Genomic DNA, 24411 nt, shown 5'->3' on the forward strand with positions numbered 1-24411 from the left:
AGCCGTGTAACACGGATGTGCTTTGGGAATGGAGCCGCTGTTGGAAGGGGCTGCTGGCCATGGTGCTCGCAGTCAGCACGTATTTCTTGAGAGCCTGTTTGGCAAAGTTTATTGGTGGGCAGTGGCTCTGGCTCCTTTTTGACGACACGTTAAAAGCCAGGTTCTTTAGGATGACCTTCAAGACTTTGGTGAGCTATCCCAAATTTCCTTTCCCCATATTGTCTCTCAGTAGATGACCTCCTTGGACTATCAATTGTCAAAAGACTCCTTAACCGTGGTTAACTTCTAAAAAGAATTTATTTAAATCCTGCTATTGCACACCTTTAGGCAAGCCGCACAGAGTATGGGAAGCAACTCTCCCACAGCTCAGAGTGGGCATTTTGGGTTGTCCAACCTGCCTCGTGTCCAGTCTGCCTTGTGGCTTTCATTTTGAGGCTAGTATTTAAAACCAACATTTTCATTGCCTGTGGCATCTTCATGTGTATGGCGTGTCCCTCTCCATCACACAGGTTCCTCCTCATATCCCTGTGTCAGCTTTTTTGTAAGACTGTTTGAGGGCTCCCAACATCCCATGTTGGTTGTACTTTAAGTTAGAACGTTCTAAACATACCATCCAAATTTGGTGATAATCTCACCTGCCATTTTCCTCTCCCTCCCCTCCAACTTTTCATTTTGGAAAAAGTTCAGATCTACAGCAACACTGAATAACTGGTACAGTGAGCACCCACATATCCTTCGCTAGATTCATCAGTCGTTAAGATTCTGCCACATTTACTTTCTCTTTCTTTATATGTGTTGTAGCAGTGATGCAATCTAATATACAATATATGTTCACACTCAATAATGCCATCTGTAGAGGTTTTCTTTTAATTCGGGATTCAATTACGGATCACACGTTGCCTTTAGTTGTCGTGTCTTTTAGTGGTCTTTAATCTAGAATAGTTTGTCCCCTTTTGCAGGGTGGCTGCTGGTGGTGTTTTGGAGGCTAAGGGAGGAGGGCACCCAGACAGGGACTGCCCTGGAGTGTCAGCTCCTTGTGAGACCTCCCTTTGGAACTGCAGCCGGACCAAGGGCGGGGAGACCGTCAACACTGAAAGGGATAATGTTGTATATGATAAATAAGGGAAGTATTCAGGACATGTGTGTAGTTATTTGGTGGTAGGAAGTGTGAGTTCAGGAAGAGGGGACAGGGCGAGGGAGGGAAGTCATGTTGAAGGAGGAAGCAGAGGATTTGGAACCCCAGATGGTGAGCTATATGGAATAAATTAAAATGCTCATGCCTGTTCTACGATAACTTAATTCACCTTTTATGAATTTTTATTACTGCCCCAAAGGTTCATTTCTATTTCTAGCCAATAATTCCAACAGTTTTACTTTAAAAAAAATTCAGTACCTTTACTTATTCATGGCAAAGATGGAGCAGACCCCTATTCCTCTTCTCCCTAGACTTAGGAAACCCTGGTGGATTGCTTTCCTGTGAGACCTGCAATTTCTTACTTATAAATAATTCATTTGAAGCTCAGGTGAAGTCTCTTGACTGTGAAAACTGGCAGCATTTGCATATGTGTGGGGAGGGGTCTTCTGATTTTCAGCAGCACATTTGATATCTAATAAAAACGATCTCAGAATTTTTAAAGACGATGTTAATAAGTCCTTAATGGCGCTGTGATTGGAGGTGGATATACATGTAGGACCTAGAAAGATGCCCGTGGTGTTTCTTGCGGTGACTGTGCTGTAAAACTTGTATTGGTTGGCGTGGTGTCTCCCAGCCAAGCATCCTGCACCCGTGCTGGGAGAGCGCAGGCTGAGCTCCAGGGAGCAGCCGCGCTGGGTGCGTTTCACAGGAGCACAGAGCTCCTTCCATCTCCTGTTTTCCTTTTTCAAGGATTGGTTGTTCAACTCTTCTTTCGTTTCCAAGAAATGTAGCACAGTATCCTTCCAGTAAATTCCTCTTTTTTCTTAAGCTGGCTGGCCTTGTTTTATGTTCCTTGTAACCAAAAGAACTTGTTAACAAATACAGATATTTGGGTTGCTTGCAGTGTTTCGTTATTATTTGCAAAACTTCTGGGACTATCTCTGTATATTCATCCTTGTTCGTATCTCATATTTCACATTTTTCTAGAAGTGGAATTTCTGGGTCAGAGGTCACCTGTTTCTGCTTCCCCTGGTGCATCCTGCCAGGTTGGTCTCCAGTAGGTTTGCTAGTTTACGTTCCTGCTGGCAGCTGTACGCACGTGCCTGTCTCCCTGCCTCTTCTGAAGGTGACTGTCACCACGTGTTTAATTTTTGCAAGGGTAACCATTGTGGGAACTTGCCTTTTTTCCCTGCTGCTAGGGAAACAGAATAATCTTTTCACATGCTTATTGGCCTTTTGGATTTCTTCTTTTGTGACTCTTTATATCTTTGCCTTTTTTTTAAAATTAGGTCTTCATCTTGTTTCCATTGATGTGTTACAGTTCTTCATATTAAGGATTCTCTGGCAGATGTGGTAGGAAAATAATCTTTTTCCTAATTTATTTGCTTTTCAACTTTATTTACTGTGTTTTTGAAATTATATTTTTTTAAATTTGGAAATGGTCAAATTATTAAATCTTTTCTTTAAAGGAAGAGCTTTCTAAAGTGTTCTAGACAGGACTGAAATGTGTTGGCTGTCACCTTGTGGCGCATGTCTGGGTTGTGTGTTGGTAGTGAGATAATTGTGTATGCTTACTACAGGTTAGCTGTGGAATGAAGAGAAGTGTGTGGTTTGTACATTGCTTAATCAGTGCATTTATCCCACATTTCCTGAGTGCCTGCTTTGCTGGTGGTGGCAGGGAGATGTGAGCATGCAGGAGTCAGCCCTGGTGGTGGTGGTGGTGGGCAGGGCAGAGCCAGGGGCACGGCCATCTTGATGGAGGAACAGGATTGCGCCAGCCTTTCCTGACCTGTCTGCCTCTCCCTCCCCTCCAGGACATTTTCACTCTAGCCTTGGGCTCGTTCGGTATTTGTTTTATTGGCCTCTTGTTGGGTACCATAAGCAAGCTCCGAAATCAAAAGTTTGAATTCTTTTTTATTTAACCATTTTGCCAGATGTTTCCTGTGGTTTGACAGATGTACCATTTACTCGAAAGTTACACTCCTGAGATTTTGAATGTTATGGACACTGTTGCTATAGACAATGATTCTGTCAGGGCAGGATTTGGAAGACAACTTGCACATCAGTTTTGGGTTGAAGATGTGTTTTTCCCCAGAACAGAAATGCTTGTCTTCATAATCTGCATTTATCTTCTCTGTTATGGCTCTGATCTCTGGTTTGTGAAGACTACACCAGGTTGATCAGTTTATTCCGATGACACCACTGTGCCTCAGTGGGAGGTACTTTCTGAAAGCAGCTGGGCTCAGGTCATCTAGGTTTTGTTTGCAAAACTCACTTGGGTCGAAAAGAACCCAGGTTGTGGGCAGGTGAAAGTTTAAATTGGGCTGAAAATCTGACTGATGCTCCGCTTCTCTGGCCTCTTTGATGCTGGGATATGGTTGAGAAAGCTGCCGACTTGGCCCTTTTCTGCACCCACCGAAGGCCTTTCGAGGGGAACCAGGGATGGCTGTGGTACCCCTGGGTCCCAGGGCCTGCAGTCAGCATTTCTCTGCAGCCTGAGTCCTAACAGCAAAGAGCCTCTCACCAGGATTCTGCTGTGGGGGGGGAAGCAGAAGGAAGTTGCTTCCTACAAAACACCAGTGAGGCTGCAATTGTGGCTGCAGCGGAGGACAGATGGGGATTTTTGACATTCCTTCTCCAAGGGGCCGGCTGCAAGGGTGCTGTGGAGTGGGGCATGCATTGTTCTGGCAGAGCTGGCTCCCTTCTGCAGCAGCCTTCCTCTCCTGTGTTTTGTTTAGCCTTATTTTAGAGTTTTATAAAAGCCTTATGTTATGGAAGATGGAGAAACAAAGAAAGAGGAAATCGCATGCTATAATTCTGACAGCAGATCTATTTTCTCACAAAATGGAACTGTAATGATGCATGTCACGTTTTGGCAAGACACGGTCTGTAAATAAACCCTCCCTGGAGTTGCTAACCTATCCTGGGACCCGTAGGAAACTTTTCTTGCAGCGTGGGGGCAGGCAGGCCCTTACCTTGCAACTGTGCTTTCAGACGGGGACTTTTATTCTGACAGGCATTCTGCCTCTCCAGTTCTGTGCCTGGGACGGCTTGCCAAGTTTGTGAGGCCCAAGGCTTTCTTGTGGGAGGACGCTGGGCTGTCTTCATGCTCTTTGGCAATGATTAAAGTGAGGTTAGTACCAAAAACCCTTTCATTTTATTCCCTTATCCTTGCTTTTTCAAACCAGATGGCAACCCTGTATTTTCAGCTGTAATTAATTTAAACTATGAGGCAGCAAGTGCTGGGAGAGGTAGAGTTGATTTTGCTCAGAAGGGACAGCAGAGATTTTTCTCTCTCATCCCTCTCCCCTCACCAAAGGGCACCTTGTCCCAATCAGAGCTGTGCCACGGACAGTTTCTTCTGAGAGAGGACTGGAAGGAGAGAGAGCTGTTTGTGGGCTGGCCACTGAGGGCACGTGTGAGCTGGAAGGTTCATGCACACTAGTAATTGTTTCCTTAATGGGTTGGAAGTAACCAAGTTTCAGGTGATGGCTGACATGTTATTGCCAGGCTGGGCTATCATGTGACCGCCTCTGCACAATGCTGCAGAGTTTGAGTGGCTGCGGAGTCTCGGGGGGAGGACAGGTTGCTTTTGCTTCCTACTCAGTTCAGCTGCCAGGATCGCCTCCAAAAGGGGGTATGTTTTAGGTTGAACATTTATTCTTAAAGAAAATTACAAGGGAAACGAAAGCACTTGGCCACAATTGAAGTCTGGAGGTTTTGACCTCAGCTATTTGACCACTTCCCTCCGTGGAAATTTTACTTGAGTCTCTCCTCTGTAAGTTGCCCTGGAGTGCAGGATCGGTTAGAGATTGAGTGATCCTCCACATTTAATGGAAAATGAATGCTTTTTGCTTAGTCTCTCAGTAACTTGTAAAATAACTCCCACTCTTTTTCTCCCCTCCTTCCTCCAAAATGAAGCTGAGGTTAAAATGGAGAGTGAAGTAATTGACTACTTGAGAGCCGGGTGTCCGGGTGCCTTCACCTGCCTGCCGAGATAGGTGCAACAGGGTTTTAGTTTCATCGTTTGAGAAACACATTTTCCAGGCATTATGGAGGAGTTGGCGATAGGAGGTCTGTTAACGATAATGTATGTGCAAGGCGCTTTGTAAAACTGTATGCTAATATTATACAAATGGTAGTTATTACTGTAATTAACATGAGCCATCCTCGGATGGAAGTAACTTTTAAAGTCCCATAGTGAGAAATGAGAACCACAAATATGTAGCTCGTGAGTCTCCACGATGCTCAGTGGTGATCACACCATTGTTGACTGCAGTCCCCATGTGTGCCTGAGTTTGCTGGACGTAGTGAGCTGGGTGGTGGATGTTCTTTGTTTATTTAATTTTTATGTCAAAATGTTTACATTGTTCATGAGTGTTTCTCTCATGAACCACTGGGACTGTGTTTACAAAGATTTGCATTTGTTGTTGTTGTGGACCAGACCCATTCTTTTGGAAACCTTTTATTTTTCTCTAGTAGAGAGGAGCAAACGTGTAGTGAAAAATGCACCCTGTAGTTCCAACCTCCTTCAATACTAGTTTTTTGTTTGTGTGTTCGTTTGTTAAAACGTCTAAGGACTAAAAATTAAACATAGAATTACCGTATAGTCCAGCAAGTCCACTTATGAGAATATACCCCAAAGAATAGAAGAGATGTTTGCACGCCTGTATTCAAGGCAGCGTTCTTCACAGTGGCCAAAAGGTGGAAACAACCGAAGCGTCTGTCACCAGATGAATGGATAAACAGCTTGGGCTTTATCCACACAATGGAATACTATTTGGCCTTAAAAAGGAAGGACATCCTGACACATACTACAACAGGGATGAACCTTGAAGACATTATGCTAAGTGAAATATGCTAGTAACAAAAGGACAATAGAGTCTGATTCCACTTATATGAGGAGTCAGATTCATAGAGACAGGTAGTAGAATGGTAGTTGCCAGGCAATGGGGGGGATTGCGAGTTAGTGTTTAAAGGGGACAGAGTCTCAGTTTGGGAAGATTAAAAAGTTCTGGAGATGGATGGTGGTGAGGGTTGCACAACAATGTGAATGTATTTAATGCCACTGAATATAATTGAAAATGATTAAAATGGTGAATTTTATGTTATGTGCATTTTACCACAGTAAAAACATTGTAAAAACCTTCTGAGGACTAATAGTTAACTTCTGTTCACTTGAATTAACAATAATGCGTGTTATTATGTGTTAAGCTGTTGTATTCTGTACTCTGCTGGGATGAGCAATGTGTAAAGAGGTAAGCAATTTGGAGCACAGAAGTTCCGCTCTCTGAGAATATATTTGGTGCCTAATAATAGAGAGTTGCAGTGTGACGACTCTTGGGGGTGGTAATTTTAATTTAATGGGTAGTTAAGATTAACCATTGCCATTTGGTTTTGAAAGTCCTCATGAAAAGGAAAGGGTTCTGTGACTTGGGGCTTTGGGGGATGGTAGTCCTCTGGATTATCAGAAGCCACTTTTTTTTATCCCCCCCCCCCCCCACCCCAGGAAGCTTAGCCCTGAACTAACATCTGCCAATCTTATTTTTTTTCTGAGGAAGACTGGCCCTGAGCTAACGTCCGTGCCCATCTTCCTCTTCTTTATATGTGGGACACCTGCCACAGCATGGCGTGCCAAGCGGTGCCATGTCCACACTTGGGATGCGAACCGGTGAATCCCGGGCCTGCGAAGCGGAATGTGCGCACTTAACCGCTGTGCCACGGGGCCGGCCCCGGAAGCCCCTTTTAGAATCTTCAACTCAGGAGTTTGGAAAAATATGCCAGTTGAGTGTTGAATGCAACCATCAGGTTGCCCTGGGTTTCTTTTTCTCCCTTCTTTTCAGGGTTTCAGGGTTCCGGGTTTCAGGTTGAATATGGTGTTAATAGCCAGGGGATTGCTCTTAGATTTAGTGATGTTACAGCACAGCTAAGCAGACTATTCAGGGAAAGTCAGTGCTGAATTCCACGAAGAGTTGGAAAATGAGAATATTTGTAAAGAAATGCAATTTTATAACTCAGAGGAAAATGAAGTAGGCCATCAATTTGTTTTTTTCAGGTCCCTTGGGATCTTTGCTGTAAGAATAGAGATAGATTGGTGATTTGCCTATCACTTGTCCATATAGTGGTGGCCTTTGTAAGCACCTGAGGGTCCTCAAAATAATCTCTAACTAATTTAAATTTTGTTCCTATGTTAAAAAAAAATAGCTTAGCCAACCTTTTCCTCTAGATTTTGGAAAGATGGAGTTCAGCTTGGAGTGCCTGGTTGCTCAGAGGGGAATTAATGTATTAAATGCTTAGAATTAATGCACTATGTAATCTACTCCCAGATGGAAGGTCCTTTAGGTCCTCTCATAATTTTATAATCAATAATAATTTAATAATAGTAATAAATATTTTAAAGAATATTTGGTAGACGCCTCAGTATTTTTTATTAGATGAGCGTTTAATCACTTTTTTTTTTTTTGAGGCAGATTAGCCCTGAGCTAACATCCACCACCCATCCTCCTTTTTTTGCTAAGGAAGATTAGTCCTGAGCTAACATCCGTGCTCATCTCCCTCTACTTTATATGTGGGATGCCTACCACAGCATGGCTTGACAAGCGATGCGTAGGTCCACACCTGGGATCCAAACTGGTGAATCCTGGCTGCCCAAGTGGAACGTGCGAAATTAACCACTGCGCCATCGGGCTGGCCCCCATTTAATCACTTTATATACTCAATACTGAAATTTTCAAAGTTTTTAGTATAGTCGTATAGTTAACTCAGTAATGTAATTTTGCCCATGAAGTTTCTAATGTGAGTCAGGGTAGGTGGGTGGTTTTAAAGGAAAAACTGGCTTTCATAATTTTTGTTTAGTGTTGAATAAATGTATTGAATTAGAGGTTATCCTCATACCAAGCAGTCTGTGAGATAATTTGGCGCTGGTTACCGTCACATTGGGACCAGACATTCGGAGGGCGGCTTGTGTTCAGGTGGAGGAATGTGGTTGTGTAGGTGCGTGTACAGGAAGGGGGGGTTGCAACAGACCAACCCCCCCTTCCCGTACACGCTGGATGGAAGTTTGATAGTCTGTCTCTGACGTGCATGCACATATGCTGCAGATATGAGTAGGAGTTCATGTACAGCTCTCTTTAGCCAATATGAGCTGAATTCAAAGAGGGAAAAGTAGGAGGGTTTTAGGTGACCACACGCTTACTATGTGACATGGCTGCTGAAGTAACTTGGCATCGTGGGTGGTGCTGTGACGAGTGTGGTTCTAGATGACTGCTGGGCTTAGAATAATCCTGATTTCTAGTGTCCTAGTCTGTTGACCATAGTTCGTTCTTAATCGACCTTCTGCCCTGACCTTTGGTTCAGAAAGAAGGCAATGATCTTCCCCCTGTGTGCTCTGTTCTTTAGGTGACATCTGGATATTATGGGTTGCACGCTTACAGATGGATGCTAACTTGGAGAGCGTGCAGAGCTGGGTGACAGCAGGGTAAGGGGTCTGCTATTAGGATAATTTGGAGGGGTCCTTGTTTGGTGAAGAGAATTCTGGGTGTGGCAGGGAAGAGGAAGTGACTTAACTGAGTTTTCAAAGGGCAGACCTTTGACCGAAGAACCATACTGGAAAGCAGATTTCATTCATTATGAGGAAGAACGTTTTATGGAAGTTTTTCAATAGCTGAGTGAATTGTCTAAAGAGGAATTCAGCGCCCACACCTGGAAGTGTGCCACAGGTAGCTGCTCAGCAGTCTTTAGGGACACTGCCATTCCACATCCCTCTCGTTGTGTCACGGCCATTTCACCGTGCAGCTCTCTTCCCGAGTAGGAGAAAGCACCCGGTCTTTTCCCTAAACTATTTTATAATGTTTTCCAGTGATTTGCTGCAAAATGTGGAATAACAGCTAAGCGTGAGCCTTCAGAAGAATTTGAATAGAGTTAGGAAAGATGGCGTGGTACAGCCCAGAAGAATGAGGGTGGAAGAGACGGTCGAAGGTGTTTTCAGACTGTTGCTTTCTGGTGGGTTTGCGATGGCTGGAGTTGCGTGTCCCCTGAGCCAGAGGCTCCCTGGCCGCCCAGAGTTCTGAGCCCCTTGGTCTTATTCAAGCCAGTTGCTGCTGGTTTTTCTAAGGAATTCATCTGCTTTTTGGTTGGCTCATTCATAAATTAGTTATTGTGTGCCCGGCACTGCTCTGGACACCAATTTATGGAAACTTCTGAGCAGTGCGGTATGCATAGGGTCCCTGTCCCTGGTTTGCTTCCCTCCAGGCGCATCTAGAAGGAACCTGTCGTCTCTCGGGTTGTTGATGAGTCTTGGCTTAATGGATGGCTAAGAAATAGGTACTTCCATCCTTGCCTTCTGGACGAGGGTCTAAAGCAGCAGGCCCCACACTCCGCTTTCCAGCACAAGGAAGGCTTTGCCAGTGGGGTGTAGAAGCAGATTGAGGGTGTTGGGGCAGGAGGCAGCGGGGAGAACTGAGCTTCTGGTCGACCTCGGCAAAGCCTCTGCAGACATGGTCCATTTACAAGCCGGCTCTGGACAGTCTCATGGGCAAAGGCCTTCCCCTCCCCCTTTCTCTAACCCTCACCCCAGCCGTCTGGTCTCAAGGATCCCTAACTGAGGACAGCAAAGCGAAATAGCGCCGTGTTGATGCCTCTTGCTGTGCAGAGATGAGCTTTCCTGGTTCTTGTCCACCTCAGACTTGTAGCTGAGTTACGGGAGGAAAGACATATGTTTTCCATCCCTTCTCTGGTACAAGGACTCTGTTTAATGCCAAAAATATGATGGTGGTTCTATTTTTTAATATTCATTGAGAGAATACATAGTGACAAAACAACTACAAATTTAGTAGCAGGAGGAGTTTTAAATTAATTTATATTTTATTAATCTCAGCTACACCTCTATTCATTTAGAACTCTTCGAGTGTGCACCTGCGGGGCACGTGGTCTGTGTGGTCCAGGAGCAGTGCTGGGGTGCCCGTGGACCGGCCCCGTCTGTCCTAAGTCCTGGGGGTGGCCTGCAGGTGGAGGCCACTGCTCTCCACATAGGGAGCCGCTCACATAGGGGCAGACAAGATGCTTTACCGGTCATATTCTCAGGGTTGACCTCTTTTCTCAAACTTTAGTTTTTCTTCGTCTCAGCTAATGATGGAAAACATGTACAGACAGTTCTGGTCAGAGAAAACTAGTACCTTATGTACAAAGACTAGAGCTCTTCAGAGATGTGACTGAGTTCCCTGGCTGTAGGCTGTGAGAGCTCTGCTCTGCTGGCTGGCCATGTGGTGAGTCTTGCCTCTCCATGGCGATAGGTCTAGAAAGCCCTTACTTTCCCCAGCAAGTGAGATCTGAATTCTGGAATTGGAGATGGGACAGCTGCAGTGCTAGGCCTGCACTCACTCAGAATTCTTACTTTCCACATCCGTCTAGCGAACCTATTGGCCTGGCTTTCCGGCCCACTGTGAGGAGAGGAGAAAGACGAGGGCCACCAGCAGTGGGAGGCACACTTACTCCAGAAATGACCTGATAACCAGGGAGGAAACTGAACACGGCAAGGAGCTGAGCCACGAGGGCAAGCATCTGAGAGGACCTGTGCAGAGCACGCAGGCCTGTTGTGGAGGCTCCTGCTTCACATCTGAAAACAGTGCTTATAATAAAGACCTGGGGTCCCCAAGAAAGGAAAGAACTAATTTGTGGGATGTTTCCGACGGGTTTCTAACTAGACCAGTTTTAGAATATTTTCATCTTAAAGCGTACGTTTGGTTACCTGGAAGCTTCAGTTAGGTGGCTGCGATGGGGGAGTGCACCAGCTAGCTCCAGGTGAGGCCAGTCGGGTTTCCTGGGTGCCCCTGCGTCCCTCACGCAGATCTGCACAGTAATTGTGTTGAGGAAAGGAGAGGCCCACTCTCCCCTGGGGCTCCTTCCAGTCCTGGCAAGAAGGGCAGGCGTGGGGAGAACACATCATCACACAAAACGCTAATTAGGGCTGAACTGCGGGGGCGCGGAGGGGAGTCAGGGACTCCTGAAGGCTGGAGACTCTAAGGAGGTGTTGGTTAGTTTGGAAACCCTTGACTCAGTTAGGGAGAGAGTCCCAGTCAGTCAGCAGACGTCTCAGATACCTATTTCCTCTTCACTACCCAGTATTGCTGACTTTCCCTCCTGCCCACCCCGGAAATGCGCTCTTTCTGAAACCCTCACAGGCTGTTTCAGAGAAGAGGAAAGGCTGGCCTGACTGGAGTCCCTGTCCCACCACCTCCCAGCCGTGTGACCCTGGGAGAGCGCTCCGCCTCCCACCTCCTGTTCCGGCCACGCCCCGTGGGAATGGTGGTGGGCACGTCAGAGGGGTGACACAAGCATTGACTGAGAGAAGGTGGGCGGGCCTCACAGCTGGCCGGTGGTCCCCGGGTGTTGGTTATCGATGGGCCCTTCAGTGCAGGAATAATGAAGAGATCTGCTGGCTCATTCATTCTTTCATCCATCCAGATGTTCCTGAGCCAAAAGGTTGTGGATTATAAGTTGGCTGACAAGCTTCTTCCCTCTTGTATGTAGGGGCAGGTGGGAGTGTCTTTTCCTGGCTTCCTGAATTGTACTAGGGGGTGAAGTCAGGGGCAGCTGGTCCTCTAGCTTCTCATTAGCAGGCCTGGCCTCACACGCTGGTCTCGGCTCGTGTTGCCATCTCTTGGTGCTTATTAAATATGCCTCATGGTGACAGGAGTGCACACAGGATGCCTGAGGTCCAGTGGGTCTTAGGGACCTCTTTGAAGATGTACAGAGGAGCTTTAAAAACATTTTTTTGGGGGGGGATTAATTATAGATAAAGCATAAAAAAATATGGGTATGGAGAACATCTAAAGAAGTGTAAAGCAGTGGAGGGGGGAAAGGCTATGGAAATTGTGTCAGTCTCCTGGGGCTCCTGTGACAAAGTGCCACAGACGGGGCGGCTCACACAACAGAAATGTATTGTCTCTCAGTCTGGAGGCTGGAGTCCGCCATCAGGGTGCCGGCAGGGTTGGTCCTGCCGAGGGCATGAGGAAGTCTGTCCCAGGCCTCCTTACTAACTCCTGGGAGCAGTGGGCGTTCCTGGGCTTGTCGATGGCCTTCTCTCTCTGCACATCACCTTGCCTCTGCACGTGTCGCTCACTTTGTCCAAATCTCCTCTTTTTATAAGGACCCCAGTCATATTGGGTTAGGGCCTATAACTTGATTATCTGCAAAGACTATTTCCAAATAAGGTCACATTTACAGGTACTGGGGTTAGCTCTGCAACGTCTTTTGGTGGAGACACAATTCAACCCATAACAAATTAAGAATAATTCACAGAATAGGAGAATAGTCAATAAATGTCTGAAAAGATGCTCAGCTGTGCTGGTAACTGAAGAAATGCAAATTAAAATAACAAGGAGGAGCGATTCCACACCATGAGAGTGGCAGACGCCCACAGGCTGCCTGGACCAGATGTCATGGAGGACGCATGCGGGCAGGAGCGGGGATGCGCAGCTGGCAGAGGGAGCGCAGAGGGGACAACCACGTCGGAAAGGGTTTTGGCAGCATCTGTTGAAGTTGAAGGTGGGGAGCTCTACAGCCCAGCAGTCACTTATTAGATGCCTACCTGAGAGACACTCAGGAACCTTGCACCCAGGCACGAGGAGACATGGGCAAGGAGAGAAACCCTGTGGGGTTATTTATAATAAGGAAAGACCAGAGATTGTCCAGAGGCCAGACAGGACAGGAACAGATGACTCAGCTGTGGTGTAGTCCTATGAAGGAGTGCTATACAGCAGGGAAATCACTGAATAAACTACATCTCTGTCGGAACACGGGTGGGCCTCAGAACCACGTGGGGAAAGCAGGGCTGTAAAGCAGCGCATGCAGTGTGACGCCGTGATGTGAGTTGAAGACCTGCTACACATCGTTTACAGAAATATTCGTGTGTGATCGGAAGGGAGGAGTCCCAAATGCACAACAGCAGCATGAAGAGCGGGGTGGGCCTGGGGTGTGAAGGGGGCGCTTCGCCTGTGTCTGCCTCGTTCTGCCGCCTCGATCGCTGCCATCCTTCCTTGAAGAGGAAGGAAGAGGTCTGAAGCGAGTATGACAGTGCGGCTCCATCTGTCAGTTCTGGTGGCTGGCACACAGGTCTGAGTTTCTCTGCCTCCCCCCTCTCCCTCCCTCTCTCTCCCTCCTTCACTTTCTCTCTGTCTCTCCCTGTCTTTGTCTGTCTGGAAAGGTGACAAAGAAAGGCTTCAGAGCCATATATTAGCATCCGTGTACTGTACTGGTTTTGCAACCTTAGATAAGTTACTCAACCTCTCTGAGCCTCAGTTTACTCGTCTATAAAATGGGGATGACAACACTTAGTCTGCAGCGTTGTGCCGGATGTAATAAGGTAGTGAGGTCCAGCCTATGATCTGGCATGTGACATTCAATAAATGATAGTGTATGATAACAAAGATAATTAAGGTAAGTAATCACTTAGGGGGATTCTCCAACTTTTAATGCGCTGGACTTTTGGACCCTCCTTTCTAAGGGCAACATGGCAGTGGTATATGCTTCTCACACCAGAATTGCAGGTCACCAGTGTCACGTGATAATGAGTTCCCTGTAATGGGTTTCTGAAATCTGAACCAGCAGAAAGGGGATGCTCCCTTTGTGGGGAGTTATTGGGGGAACTGTGACGTGGTGGACAGACGTGGTGGCAATGTAATTAGTCACTGTGGTGTCCTTCACACCCAGGCTGGGTTCCCTTGAGCCTGTGATGATGTCGGGCTGTGGCCTTTTCCTTGTTAAGTGATGCTAAGCGATGATAGTTGTCACATGCAACACCGTCTTCCCCCACAGTTAAAGGTGAAGAGGCTCTGCCCCCAATTCACTGCTGACCAGGATGGGCTTGTCATCGAAGCAGAGAGCCCCTGGCTGTTCTGTTTTTGGGATGCTCTGAATGCCAACTTTTCCCAACTTTTTCTTGCCTGTGACACATAACTTACATTTTGTACCCGGAGGGTGTCTCTGCCTCACCTCCCACCACCTGCTCACGCAGACACCTTCCTCTGCTCGGCAGTGCCCTGCTGGTGGCGTCACCACCCCCTCCACTTCCCGTCTAAAATTGGTACCAAGGGGTGACAAGACTTGACCAGGATGTCGTGGGGACACACCCAAGTGCCTTCTTGCTTGGTCAGGAAGCAGTGAATTATCCTGCTCATGAGGAGAAAGAAGACGGGGGCGATGTGAGCGTCCCTGTGCGTGTGGGGTTTGGACAACGAGGGGACGGATGTTTACAAGTTGGGGAGAAAAACAAAGGATGGGTAAGGTAGTTAAAGAGAGAAGACATTTCACGACTATTTATGCCCCATGTTTAAATGCTCCCTAAATTCTGCTTTTTCACGGAAGAGCCTTTCCTGCTGGGAATTTCCTCTGAAATTTCCTCAATTCCCTTTTCATTCATCACAGATGCTGTTAACTGGACTCACACATAATATACGTACTTTAGTAATTCACTTAATTGTTAAAACATCCGCTATGTGCTCCATCTTGTGCCAAGCGCTGGGGAGGGGGCAGAGCGTGGAGGGCATGGGGCCAGCTGGGGAGGCTGGACATGGCCCTGGGGACACTCTGCGAAGCTGGCTGATTAAGGAGGTAAGGCAGACGCAGCTAGCTGGCGGTGTGTTGAGCGGCTGGTCCATCCACCCACATGCAGTTCCAGCCCTTTCCCCCATCCCTGCATTTTGGGGGATTAGGGAAGGCCTTCCGGAAGCTTGGGGTGGAGCCGGGAGGTCCTGAAGAGCCATCTTGGGGGCCCAGTGTGTCTGTGGTTGGCCTCCAGGCTCCATCCCATCTCAGGCAAAGCATGTGTCTCCTCCACCCCAGTCCTCTTTCACGTAACCCTGGGATGGTGCCGCCTACCCATCCACATCATAAACCTGAGGACCCAGGAAGCAGTGGCTGCAGGGGTGCTTTTTGTCTTTAATTTTAAAAAGTTTATTTAATTGTGGTAAAGTACACGTGACGTACAACGTACCATTTTAGCTGTTGTTAAGTGTTCAGTTAAAGGGCATTAAGTACCGTCTCTGAGGAAGCTTTTTAAAATTGAAGATGCTTTAGCAACTTTATTATCATCGGTGTTGAACTGTGAAGGCTTGTCGCTATCCTGGAGGTCCCCAGCTGCAAATGCTTCTGTTAAGGAATGAAACGGGAGTGGCAGGGGCACTGAGCTAGAGAGAGGGCTCTGGCATCCTTCAGGGCCACTGCCACCTCAGGGACTCCATGTATTACAGAGCCTGGGCCCGGGGCAGGGGAGACGTGGGGCTGAACTGGTCCTGGCCTCGTTCACTTGGGCTGGGGCGCCTTCGCAGAGACTGTGGCCAGGTGCATGCGGTACGGGGCCCTCTGGGGCCCCAGAGTATTTCCTCGAAAGCATTAGCGACAATGGCTGCTGCCTGTACCGCTCCCCTGCTGGAAGAAGGCAGACTCACGTCGGGTAGGTGTAGCCGTCAGCAGTTTGGTTAGGCCCGAGGATGTCACGTCATCCCTTCCCCAGGGTTTGCTTTTAACTCTGAGCCCCTCTGTGTTGAAGGGCGAGAAAGTCTTATTTAATGAGAATACAAGTGGATGCAGCACACTTTTGTCAGGTGATGGAGTCTGACACAGTTTCACTGCTTGGAGTCTGGTTCACTTCTTCCCAGATGCTGTAGACGGTTCTGTCTCTCAGCTCAGCGGGTGGAGTGGTAGCCTGTGGCATCTGTCCCCGGAACACTTTGTCCTGGAGGAAGGTGTAAGAGGCGTCTTCTATTTTCCCACCGTTTTACTTTTGTGTTGCCTTGTCCTGAAACAGCCGGTGGTGGAAAGGCCCGCCCAGGATGCGTGTGAGATCCTGGGGAGGCCCGGGTGCTGCTGAGCCTCGGTGTCGACAGTTGGTCCTCGGTGTCGAGATACCATGAGCCCCCTAGACGCGAGCGGGACTGCAGCTGGGTCTTCTGAGTAGACTTCGTCTTTAACGAGAACGCAGGCGACTTCCGTGTCCCAGGCAGGAAGCGTGTGGTTTGGGTCTGCCGTCCGTGAGAGCACATGATGCTCTGGGAAGCAGCGGAGCCTGGGTATGATTCACTGGGGGTGGGATGTGGAAAACAATGTCTGTCTTTAAGCTCCGGGAACCAGGAAAATGAGCTGGAAATGTGAGTAATGTATAATTTTACTAAAATTAACCAGCGAGTTCTTCAGACGTTTTTCTGTGTTTCTCGGTGTCTTTGATCTGTGATGCCTCGCTGCGTCATGTTTGCTGTGACCATTTTCCTAGTTAGTGTCCCCAGAGGTCCTCTTCCCCTGCTCCCTGCGTGGGTTGGTACAGAGCAGGGCTCGGGAGCACAGGCGGTGGCTGTGGGTGTGGCCCTGCCCATCATTGCCTCTGCCCTGTCAGCCAGGTGACTCCGGTCACCCACCACCCTCCTTGGGCATCCCTTTCCCCTGGAAAGGAGTTTACTAATCCCTGGGCCTCGGTGTTGGCTGTCCAGAGGCTCAGCTGAGTTAGTAACACGTGACTGTGCTTTGCCGCTACTGGTGTGCCACCTAGACTCAAGATGCGAGGTGCTGTCTGTGTGCTGGTGACTTTGACGTTGGATGGGGACAGATACCGCCTGGGCTTTAGGCTGCTCCTTCCTCCCACTGGGAGTGCTTCTGCATCCTCCGACTCCCTCAGGCTCTGCCAGGTTCTCTGGCGTGTGCCGCCTCCCCTCGTGCTGGAGCCGGCACCTGGGAGCCTGAGCCTGTAGCCCTACGGCAGGCCGTGTGTTACTTTCTGTAACCTTCACAAAATAGGGGCTCAGTTGACATCCGCTGCATAAACTGGAGTCTGAACTGGACAGCGGCAGATTCTGCCTGAGGAGCTTGTCAATGGGTTCCCTGAGTTTGCATGGTTCCTTAGTGACCTTTAAAACCTCATGCTGGGGGGAGATAAGGGGGAGGAGATTTGTCAGGGAAGCAACTGACATAGCTTGTCAAACATTACCTTTCATTTTATCCAAATTTAGAAGAAAACCTGATACTGAAGATGAGTCGTATGAGTGAGAATGTCATCTCTTCCTACACTGATAAATTGTATACTTAGCAATAAATGTCCATTTAGGTAAAAGCCAGTTTATCTCGGATTTGATTGGCCCCAAATCCATCAAGTGGAGCGTCTGCACTTCTATACTGGCTGATATTGGTGTTTGGATCCCAGCCCCCGAGGCATTCATTGTCAAGGCCTATAATGTCTTCTGAATCATCACAGGAAGATCACATTATGGACAGGCTGGTTTCCAAATTAAGTGCATTATTTTTTATTTTTGGGTATTGTAATTCTTTGAAAATGGCCAGGATAATTGTGGCATGTATGTAACATATCACCTAGACTGTTTGACCAGAACGTTCTCTTCCATGATTATCTTCCTGGGCTGAAAATTTACTCTCTAATTGCCTGTAAGTCATTCTGTATAGTCAACCAGAGAACGAAAAGGGGGAGACACCCATAACTTGAAAGCTGTGCCTTCTGCAGTTAGTTACCCTGTGATCCATAAGCTGAGCTTGGAGCTGATTTGGTCCCACTGATGTTCACCCATCACCTGCATGGAGCTGGCCCGCTGTCTATGTTTGTATAACGTTCAGCCCCCATTTCAGCCCTCTGAGGTGGATTGCACACAGCCACGCGGTAGACGAGGGCACCAGGCTCAGTGGCCTGCCCGGGAGGCGGTGCGGCAGAACCACGCCCTGCACTGGGGGCTTGCAAGACTTGACACACCTCGGGTCTTTCCGCTGAGCCCCTAGCGGTGTATTGATTGTGGCACATCACCACCTGGAGGGTGTGAACGCCCCTCCAACTGACTCTCGGCTCTTCACCTCTCCACCCGTTCTGCCCTTCCATGGTTCCACGTCCACGGTGCCTGCCTTTCCTTGTTCGGTCTTCCATGTACTGTCTCTCTTCACTCAGTCACATCACTGTGGGCCTGCCGTGCTGGGCAGTGTGCTAGGCACCGAGGGTGCTGATGAGCAGGGCTCTGTGCACTCTCAGAAGCCCCGGGGCGGGGAGAGGGCATAGATGAAGAACTCGTTGACAGTGCTGTGATGGGTTCTCTGTTGAAGGTTTGCATGGGGTGCTGTGGGATCAGAGCACAGCCCGTAATGCTGCAGCCACAGTTGGCAGTGGGGGTGTATGTGTGTGTAGCAGGAACAGAGGCACAAAGTGGTGCATCTGATCTGAGGAGAGGCAAGTAAGTAGACTGTTGTATCTACAGAGCCCAACGTTTAGGGGCGTGGAGGCAGGGATGAGGGCAGGAGGGTGGACGGGGCTGGAGTGGGAAGGGCCTAGGAAGCCAATGAGGGTGGTGCTGAGCTGCTGAAAATTGTAACTGAGGGTTTGATGTGGTTGGGTCTGCTTTATAAAACAGATCGTGCTGAAATGAATACAAGTGAAACAGGAAATCTGAATAAGATCAGCGGGTCATCTCAGTGTCAACAGTCTGGTGGTGCTGTATTGTACTGTAGTTTTATAAGATGTTGCCATTGGGGGAAACTGGGTAAGGGGTACCCAGGATCTTTTTGTATTATTTCCACTTTTTTGGTGAGGAAGAGTGGCCCTGAGCTAACATCTGTGCTGCCACAAGCATAGGTTGATGAGTGGTGTATAGGTCAGCACTCAGGATCCAAACCCACAAACCCTGGGCCACCAAAGCGGAGCACATGAACTTAATCACTATGCCACCAGGCCAGCCCCTCTGTACTATTTCTTACAACTGCATGTGAACCCACCATTTAAAAGGCATGCCTGTCACACACACCCATACGTGTGTGTGTGTGTATGTATATCGAGTACTACATTATATTTTCTCGTATTCAGCCAGTCGAGGCAGGCCATCTTTCTCCGGGTGTCTTTCTTGGTGCACGAGCCAGGCTTCTCTGCTATAAACAGGCTGTCTGCTGAGGCAAGAGGATGACTACTTGTGGACTCTGAGAATAATTTGCATTTCTTAAAGAAAAGTCACAGAAATCATTATCTACCACATTTGTAGTTAAAAGACTTGCTCGTTCGTTATGAAAAAAAGATTGTTCTGGCAGCAGAGAACATGGCGGATTTAAGGGGCCGAGACCAAAGGCCCCTTATTCCAGAAGAACCCCTGGAATAACCAGGGAGGGGGAGGGGCCGGGGCTGAGCCTGTAACGGTGTTCATGGTCTTCTCTCGGCTGTGCCTTCCCATACCTGTGCCATGTCATTCTCTGATAGACGTGACAGATGCTGCTGCCTTCAGCTGGGCGGTGTCAGATTGCGGGGCGAGGGGGCGGTGTTTACACTCCGGCCGTGTTCCCCACAGCACCTCCCACGTGCCGAGCGTACAGCCGAGGCCCTCGTGTGTGCGAGTTGCTGGCCCTTCCTGAAGCAGGTCCCTCTCTGGTGTATTCTGGATGGAGGAGCTGCATGCTGGCTCTCTGTTCTCCAGGCAGACCAGCCTGAGCACACTCGGAGCCAGAGCAAATGCCCCCGCTTCCTGGCCAGGGACACGGCTGCTCTGCGTCTCAGTCCTCTCGTCTGGAGAGAGGTAGTTAGGGCAGCTCCTCCTCAGTGCTGTTGGGAGGTGCAGTCTTAGGGCAGGCCCGGCACACAGGAGGCATTCGGTGACTTTGGGTCATCACCGCTGTCTTCATTCTTCTGAAGAGTAGATCCGTGTCGAACCAAGCTGGCCGTGAGCACGGCGGTTAGTGCTCTAGGCTCTGAGCGGGCGGAGCTTGTTATGAAGTACTCAGACGGCATGTGGCTGTGCGTGGGACAGGCTGCCGTCTGTCTGCACGGCCCTACAGAGCTGCCCTCAGACCCTGGGGAGGGTGCTTCCTCCTGGCAGCCAGGGGCTGTGGGGTCACACTGTGCTGGGGTAGCGTCCTGGCTCCTCAGCTTACTGCCGAGCTCTGTGACCTGAGCCTTGGAAAAATGGGGATGATAATGATGTAATCTTTACCCACAGCGAGGAGGCAAATTAAGTGAAATAATCAGCGCGAGGCGCCTAGCATGTGGTCGGGACCCCCTTCATCATTCACAGGATGCCAGGTACCCCGTCTGAGTGTTCATTCCTTTTTTAGGAACAAGACTGCCAATGGAGACTGCCGAAAAGACCCCCGGGAGCGGAGCCGCAGCCCCATCGAGCGTGCCGTGGCCCCCACCATGAGCCTGCATGGCAACCACCTGTACACGTCCCTCCCCAGCCTCAGCATGGAGCAGCCCCTTGCACTGACCAAGAACAGCATGGACGCCAGCAGGCCAGCCGGCATCTCGCCCACACTGACCCCGGTGGAGCGGCAGCAGGTACGGCTTTGTCCAGTAGGGTCGGGCTGGTGGCCGATGGTGGGCCCTGAGGGCTGGGTGGGGAGCGCTGAGACGAGGCCGCGGGGAAGGGGTGAGAGAGGCTGGGTCCTTGGTTCTCTGCTTGGAACAAGGGGCAGTGGCGACAGGAGCAGGGTTCCCTTTACCAAACGCCGCCTCGCATTTCGGTTCCCGCCTGACCTGCCTGGGCCTCGCCGCTCGGCACTGGTGGCCTTGGAGCAGATGCTCCAGGGCCCCGTTTCTTCGCACAGGCAGGCTGGGTCTAGACGAGGTGTGTTAGCAGCAGTTCCGCCTCTGTCGGGGTCAACTTAATGATCCAAACGGGAACCCTGCGGTTACCTGTTGTGAGGTCACACAGATGCAGGTAATATCAGGTTGCTTTGCTTTGGGCTGGAATCCTATAAAGTCGCTGGTCACAGTGGTTATTGCCCCATGCTGGTCAGAAACCTGTGCTTGGCAGATAGGGGTATTTTTTATTAAAGGAAAATAAGGAAATTAAGTGATTACTTAGTTTACTTGATAGAAAAAACAATGTTCCTTTAAAAAGGGGGTTCCCAGGGAACTGTATAATAAAAGGTGGCATTAGCATGGAGGTTTGGAATCACTGCATGAGCCCGTGACTTTTTTCGCGGAACCTCTGGGACCTGGGACCCAACAGGTCCTCGGTCAACTTTGCTTACGACAGATGGACGGACAGTGAGCAGAGGAAGGGGCTCTGCTGTGAGAGATGCTGTGTGCTGCTGGAGGCGCGGGCTCAGCTTCCGGGCCTGCCCCTGCATGCCTGCAGCACACCTCGGACACACCTGTCTGCCTGCCCGTCCCAGGCCCCTGACAGCTGCTCTGCCTGGCACAGCTGCGCCCCGGCCCAGCCGGCAGCACCTAGTGCTGGCCTCTGATCTGGTCTGTCCTGACTGGCTGCGGGCAGGCCCTGGATGCTGGGGAGGTTGTACTGGCGCCTGTGAAGCCCCGTGAGGCTGATGAGCAGTGGTTTACTCTACCTTGGAGCCAGACATCATGATCCTGTTTGTTTCCTTTGTTCATCTAACAAAACTGTGCAGGCACCTGCTGCATACAATGATGTGTGCCAGAGGCCAGTGAAGTAAGATACAGGCTCTAGTCTGTTCTCAGGGCCTTGCAGTTCAGGTCTGGAGGAGAGACATGTCATCAAATAACTACAGTATTTCGACTACTAAGTATCGATGGATGGCCACTTACTCTGATAGAATCTGGGGCCCAGTTATCACCGCCATTCACTCACTGACCGGTGACCGGCGCTGCCCACCCCAGGCACTCTGTCAGCTCTGGGGATGCGGAGCTGTGTGGGCCCGACACAGGGCCGGCCTGGAGGGCGCTCGCAGTCTAGTCAGGGAAGTACGTGTGAGGAGGAGGCTGCCCTTGTGGGCAGCAGAGGCCACAGCAGTAGAGGCGACTGAAGCATGGACGGACTTCATTTCCAGGATCCAGGGACTTCAGCCCTCTGGCTACTGCCACTGCCCGAGTGTTCCTTGGAGAGGAGGCAGGGTGAGACTCCACATGGACGTGTCACCTCTGAGCCCGTGGCGGCCTGGGGCGAGAAACTCCCAGAGCCCTCTCTGCCCCTCCCTCTCTACCCGGAAGAACAGGGTGGGCCCTGCCCCGCCCTTAGCTCCTAGGAGGCTTTCCTGTTTTCTTGGATCATGGATTTCCATGACCTTGCAAGGTTTTTGAGGGGCTTCTGGCTGGTTTCTGGTCAGAGTTACTTTGTGAAAAGTGTACTGCTGGACAGAGGGACCTGGCTTTCTTTACCACGAGCTCCCCAACCCTGCCGTAAAATGTGCCCACTCCAGCAAGGGCGTCCCCAGCCATGGGACGTGCTCTGGGGCTGTTGAGCAGGCTTTCTAAGTGACAACCTTGAATTCCCACCTGCGTTCTTATGGGATACCTGGGCAGAACTGAGAACAAAGCCAGTGTCCATGGAACAAGCCAACCGCCTCCCTGGGACAGGTGCAATGGCTTCGTCTTCCCCAGTGTGGTGGCCACTGAGCTAGGCTTTAATTGACAGTTGGGGTTGGAGGTGACGAGAAGGTTGTCAGCTTGCTCCCCTCCCCTCAGCTGCGATCAGCGTGTGTTTTACTCACATAGTAACCGTGCGTCCAGCTCTGCCCTGCGTCCGCACAGTGTGACCTGGACGGTCCGCTATGATCTGAGCTTCTGCTCAGACATGGACTGAGTTCTCTGCCAGGAGCTTTGCTGAGGACACAGGAATGGGACAGCCCCTGTTCTCCAGCAGCTCCGAGGCATCCACCGGTTTCCGGGAGTTCTGTTTCATTTGTTGGCCCACTGCTGTCAGGGTGGCCATTGTGGGGAAGTGTGGGTGTCATCCCGCAGCTCAGAGCAAGGGAAATGAGGATGTGGAGGGGGCTTCTTGGCGCAACAGCAAAGCTCCGTGTTGGCAGGCGGGCGGGCTGTGCCGGGCGGGCGGTGGAAGGCTTCCTCTGTGCAGGGGAAAATGTGACTCGGGTATCTGGGAACTGGGACAGGGAAGTTCCCAGAGAGGCAGCTCTGGACAGGTTGCAGAAAGTCACCCCATTTCATATTTTTGTGATGGCATCTTTGAGGGTCTAGGGTTTTCTAAAGAAAGATACAAAAGATATCAAGAGGGTGGCTCGAGGGCAACAGCAAATGAGAGAAGACAGGGTAAGACTGAATGTTAAAAACCCGAGGGACAGTGAATGTCAGGGTTGCCCTCACACGGGGGCTCTTTCCTGTGGGCAGCCTTGGCTCCACGTGCCACCAGCATGGGTGGGGCAGGGGCTGGGTGGAGCGTGAGTGACAGACTTCCATTCTGGCCCTGACACTGATTTGCCGTGTAACCTCCAGCAGGTTACTTGTTTCTGGCCTTCATTTCCCTCATCTGGAAAACAAGGGCGTCGGGGGAGGGGTGTTGGGCCCTGTGAGCTCACCAGCACCCTCCGTCTGGAAGCGCGAGGCCTGCTCTAGGTGGGTTTGTGGCCCTGGAGCCCAGCTTGCGCTCAGCCAGAGTCGGGAGTGAGATGCTGGGACCCCAGCTCGGAAGAGGGAGGTTTGGTGTGTCCCTTGAGAGCTCAGCCGGGCCACCCTGCAGCCTGGGCTGGGCCTTAGGTGCTGTCCATGTGCACTTCCGTGGGTGTCAGGAGGTGTCCTGGAGATGACCTAAAACCACAGGTGGTGTTGGAATCTCTTCCTAGCGTCCCCACGTTAGTCAGTCGTCCTGCCTGCTGGTCCCTCGCTAGGGAGAGGCCTTTCTCCCCTTTGGATGCTGCTGACAGAAAGGCTGGACTCTGACTTTATGCTTCAGTCTGAGCTTCCCTAAATGCATTCCATGACACTGCATTTCTTCACCTTCTGTGACCCTCTCCCCCAAACATGTCCCCACTTTCCAATGTTCGTGTTGGTGGGATCTCTGCTTGCAAGAAAGAGGGACCAACCTGAGCTGGGGTGAGCACAAAGGAAGGGAGTTTTACTGGGAGGACGGCGGGGCAGCTCAGGAAGGAAGGGTCGGCCCCACTGGGAGAGCGGGAGAGGAGGCAGGACTCCTTCCTCCCCGGCTTTGCGCCCAGCCGGGTCTCTGCGTCCGCTCCTCTCTCTGCTGCTCCGCCCGCACGGCCAGCCTGGCGTGGCTGTCCCAGAGCTCCTGAGACCAACCTGAGTCTCTGACTGAGGCGGCCCCAAGCCCGAGTCAGACTTCCAGCCGGGCCAGGGGGGCAGGGTCACTTATGAACATGGCTGCCTGAGCCCCACCTCGTGGATGGAAGGCATGTGCCCAAGAGAGGGGACGGAGGGATCACAGACTCTGGGATCAAACAGACCCTTCAAAAGAGGTGGGCTCCATGCTGCAGGCTGTCCTCCCAGCACGGCCTGAGCAGCCCCTGCAGAGGGGGACCCCAACACGCCCCCAGGGCCGGGCTCCCCACATGTCATCTCAGGCAGTCCTCCCACCCCCTCT

At 50.2% G+C, this 24411-nt stretch overlaps 1 protein-coding gene across 9 annotated transcripts in view; it reads left to right on the top strand.

The window, feature by feature from the left end:
* VGLL4 (vestigial like family member 4) overlaps positions 1-24411 on the top strand; it is a 141731-nt gene that overhangs the window by 113590 nt on the left and 3730 nt on the right. For 7 of the 9 annotated variants that reach the window (XM_001492807.5, XM_070237258.1, XM_070237261.1 and 4 more), the window contains one exon: positions 20207-20429. In XM_001492807.5, coding sequence (XP_001492857.1) covers positions 20207-20429 — 223 coding nt within the window. Of the gene's footprint in view, positions 1-4114; positions 4269-16156; positions 16279-20206; positions 20430-24411 lie in introns of those variants that run through there. The other 2 variants (XM_070237263.1, XM_005600368.4) reach the window with 2 other exon arrangements.

This window comes from Equus caballus, chromosome 16, assembly GCF_041296265.1.
Source record: "Equus caballus isolate H_3958 breed thoroughbred chromosome 16, TB-T2T, whole genome shotgun sequence".
In the NCBI taxonomy this organism is placed as follows: Eukaryota; Metazoa; Chordata; class Mammalia; order Perissodactyla; family Equidae; genus Equus; species Equus caballus.